General features: G+C 62.4%; 2 protein-coding genes across 2 annotated transcripts, besides 1 other annotated feature; both read left to right on the top strand.

The window, feature by feature from the left end:
- Nucleotides 1-273: 273 nt before the first annotated feature.
- TraAM80_06311 (uncharacterized protein) lies at nucleotides 274-1,863 on the top strand (the record flags this gene model as incomplete). The annotated part of the gene is made up of 1 exon (XM_029383162.1): nucleotides 274-1,863. One exon carries the CDS (start codon nucleotides 274-276, stop codon nucleotides 1,861-1,863), a length of 1,590 nt encoding a protein of 529 aa, XP_029237030.1.
- A 372-nt stretch (nucleotides 1,864-2,235) lies between these two features.
- Nucleotides 2,236-2,265: a microsatellite.
- A 30-nt stretch (nucleotides 2,266-2,295) lies between these two features.
- Nucleotides 2,296-3,513, top strand: TraAM80_06310 (uncharacterized protein; the record flags this gene model as incomplete). Its single annotated transcript, XM_029383161.1, has 1 exon — nucleotides 2,296-3,513. The coding sequence occupies one exon, from the start codon at nucleotides 2,296-2,298 to the stop codon at nucleotides 3,511-3,513; it is 1,218 nt and encodes a 405-aa protein (XP_029237029.1).
- Nucleotides 3,514-3,813: the final 300 nt, after the last annotated feature.

The raw sequence follows: 3,813 nt of genomic DNA, 5'->3' as shown, positions 1-3,813 counted from the left end.
AACGGTTGCCGCGGTAGGAGTAGTTTTTTTTTTTTTATCCTTTTTGTGCGTGTTCTGCAGCTTACCAGCCGCGGCCTCACGAGGCGGGCGATTCCCTGTTAGTTTTGTTGCTTTTGTTTTTGGTTGTTATTATTAGTTTTTTCCCTTCCCTCCTTTTCACCGCAGCAGCGACCTCCGCTCCGGCTGCCACACACACACGTGTGGGCTTGTTGTGACGTTTCAATTGCTGACTGGCGCAGAGGAGACGGCGCGCGGGCGGGGGAAGGGGGGGTGATGGCGCGGGTGTGGCATGACAGTCATCACGACGAGCACGCCCGCATGCTGGCGGAGCACGCAGAGCTGCTGGAGTCGAGCGTCAGCGAGCAGCTGGGGCCCCTGGCGGGGTTTCTTGTGCGCACGCTCAATCGGCGCGGCGCTCTGACGCTACGGGGACTCGCTGACGCCGTGAAGCGGGAGCCGTTTGGCAACCCACTCAGCACCGGCGACGCGGCGAGGCGCGTGGGGTGCCCGCTATCCGTCTCCGCAGTGGCGGGGGACGTGGGCACGGACGCGGCCATCAAGGAGCTCATGGCGCGGCTTGTGCTTCACCGCGTTGTGTGTTACGATGCTGAGCGGCACGTGTACGGCGTGGCACTCGGCTACGGACTGCTGCTGCGCACTTTGTTTCCACTTGTCATGCAGTTCTTTCAGCGCCGCTACGGTGAGACAGGGGTGACGCTGCTGATGGTCTTCCACCAGCTGGCGACGGTGCCGTGGGAGGCTGCGCTGCGACTTGCGATGGAGCGGCGGCCGGCACTTAGCGAGGCACTGCGGCACTGCGGGCGCGAGATGGAGCGGCTCGGCTTCATTGAATTTGTCTCCGCCGGAAGAAGCGTGGAGACGGCCGTCACGGCGACCCCAACAGCGGCCCTCTCGCCGGATCCCTGCCGCCTGCACGTTGGCAACATTCTCGCTGAGATGCTGCACGACGCTATTCAACACCAACTTCTTGCCGAACGCTTCGCGGACGGTGGTGTGGCGGCTGCCGTGATGGAGGCCTTTGCGACGGCGGGGCGGGGCCGCCGCCTAGAGGAGCGTTCGCCTGTGTTCCCGCCGGTGCACCCCCGCGCCAGCGTCTCACTGCCACTGCGCGTGCTGCTGCGGGAGGTCCCCCTGGCGGAGGGCGCCGTCGTAGAGACGGTGAGCCGCATGTGCCGCCCGGATGGGGACTCGCTGCTGAGCAACGACGGCACTGCCACTGTGGCGATTGAGGGTCCCTACCGCTTCCGCTATGATGCCGCCATCGATGCGATGCGGCGGGACTGTTGTGAGCGTCTGGTGTTTGCGCGGCATGGGGTGCTTGGGGTGCGGCTGATGAAGTTGCTGCTGCAGCATCACAACATGGAGGACCGCATGCTCGCGGAGGAGGCCATCGCCACGCTTCCCCGCACCCGTGAGGTGCTGCACGCCATGCTGCGCGACGGCTACGTTCGCCAGCAGGAGGTACCAAAGAGCGGCGTGATGGCAGATCGCCAACCGAAGAACTCCGTGTTCTTATGGGGCTGCAGTCTGGAGAAGGACCTGCTCCCCGTCGTTCGCATGCAGGTGGCCAAGGCCCTCCGTCTTACGCTCGCCCGGCTCTCTTTGGAGCGACAAGCTGCGGCGAGTCAAGTGGCTCCCTTCACGGCGGCGGCGGCAGCTACTGTCGGTGGTGCCGTCCCCGCCGCTACAACTAAAGTCGCTACAAGCGAGGCGGCGGCCGGCGTCCGAAGGACCACGGGTGAGGCGACGGCTGAGGCTCTGCGATCCCAGCGCGCGGTGGCGGCGTTAGAGAGTTCCGCCTTGGCGCTGATGGGGACGATGCTGGTGCTTGACTTTTACTAAAAACGAAAAACAACAACAACAAAATGCAGGCACAGGCAAGCTCCACCTGTGAAGAGGAGCCATAAGGCACCCTAAGTGCCTCTGTTATGGACGTTGCGCTCGCTCCGCTTTTTCTCTTGCTTTCGCTCTCTGTATTTCTCTCTCGTGCGTGTGTGCTGCGAGGGGGGACACGGTGTTGTCTGTGCCACACGCGCGTCGCTGCGCCTTCTATGTTTTTTTCTTTGTTTTTATTCTCTCTCCCCCCCCCTCTCCCCCGCTTCAACGCACAGCTTAGTGCAGCTGAAGCAAGCACGTACAACCCAGGGTCACTCCCTTCATTCTCGTTAGTTTGCAGCAGGGGACCCCTTAATCCCACTCGCTACTTTTATTTATTGTGTGTGTGTGTGTGTGTGTGTGTGTGTGCTTGCCTTTCCTTTTGCTCGCACAGTGGCGATGCGGGCTCCGAAGCGGCCCACCAGCGACGACGCCGCCGCCGTGCGGGAGTCCATCTTTGCGCAGCTGGAGGCCATCAGGACCCTTTCCAGTGGCCACCACCCATCGTCCGAGCTTGGGCTGCAGCTGCACGCCCCGAACTCCCCAATGCGTGGGAACGGCGGCTCTGCCACCCGGGGCAACACGGGTCATGCTTCTGTGCAGCTGACGCCCCGCACGCGACGGCTGCCGCCGATCTTTGCGGAACAGCGGCGGAACGTTGCCAGCATCCGCACGGTCTGCAACAGCCTTCGCGAGATCCTGCAGCAGCTGGACGTTGACTTTGGACGCGTTAGTGTTTCGCTCCCGTTGCCGACGGCGGAGGTCAAAGATGCGGCCGTGGGGGGCGACGCACCTGGGGAGCCGATCATGCAGCTATTGCAACGCCGTTCGCGTCGTCAGTTACTTGCGCGGTTGCAGCGTACGCCGTCACGGACGCAGAGGCTCGCGGAGGTCACTCGGGGAGGCAGCGGCGTGGAGGACCTGCAGGACGAGATCAACCGCGCCCGTCTCGCGGCGGCCGACGAGGGCCTCAGCGACGAGCAGTCCGTCAGCGACTACGCGGAGGAGCCGGACGTGCCCCGCTTTGACCCCGGCACTCAACTGCGGGATGAGGTGGAGGCGATGGAGGGCTCGCTGCGCAAGATCAGCGAGTGCGTGGCCACTATGACAGCCATCGAGGAGTGTGACGCCGGCAACTCCTGGTGGAGCTCTGCCATGCGGACGCGGGAGATGAAGGCCACCGGAATTCGCGCCAACTACCACGCGCGCTGCATCCTCAGGTGGAACCAGCGCGCCCGCGAGCACTTCCTTGTTGAGGCTGTCGCCTCCAACGACCAGATGGGGCGGTGCCGGGGGGACATGTTGTACCTCCGCGAGCAGCATGCGCTGTTTCAGAAGCGCATCGAGTTGTCCCACCAGGAACAGGCCGAAGTCGCGGAGGAAATGAAGACGCTGCAAGACCAACTATACGACCTCAACCGCACAAAGACCGAGCTGCAGCGGCAGCTCGTTAAGGCGGCGCATGAGCGGCAGCTGCTGCCGGACGACTGCGAGGACGCCACGCTGGCGGAGTTACTACTGCTGCTGGACTACGTCAGCTGGCCAGCGTCGCTGCAGCCGGATGTTGACTGCGTCAAGGCGTGGGTCCGTGAGAACGCTATCCCGCTGGATGTATAGACGCGAACGTGCTGCCGGACCACGTCACACCATTGCACCGGTGTGTGTGTGTTTTTTTTTTTGTGTCTCCGTCCTCCTTTCATCACTCTATCTGCCTTGCATACGTATATACCTGTGTATATAGCTGCAGGTATAGCTGTTATACTTTTCTCCATGTTCCTCCTTTTTGCCTTAATAATAATCTTGCTGTCTTCACTGCTGGATGCCGCTTGCACTTCCGTCAGCCGTGTTTTTGTGACGACACCCGGGGGGTAAGTGGGGAGTCGCAGTAGAGGTCTGTACACACGCACACACACAGAG

Source organism: Trypanosoma rangeli (genome assembly GCF_003719475.1).
Source record: "Trypanosoma rangeli strain AM80 chromosome Unknown Tra_15.4_contig_00227, whole genome shotgun sequence".
Classification (NCBI taxonomy): domain Eukaryota; phylum Euglenozoa; class Kinetoplastea; order Trypanosomatida; family Trypanosomatidae; genus Trypanosoma; species Trypanosoma rangeli.
The sequence above is the reverse complement of the archived record's forward strand: the minus strand, read 5'-3'. Positions and strand labels throughout refer to the sequence as shown.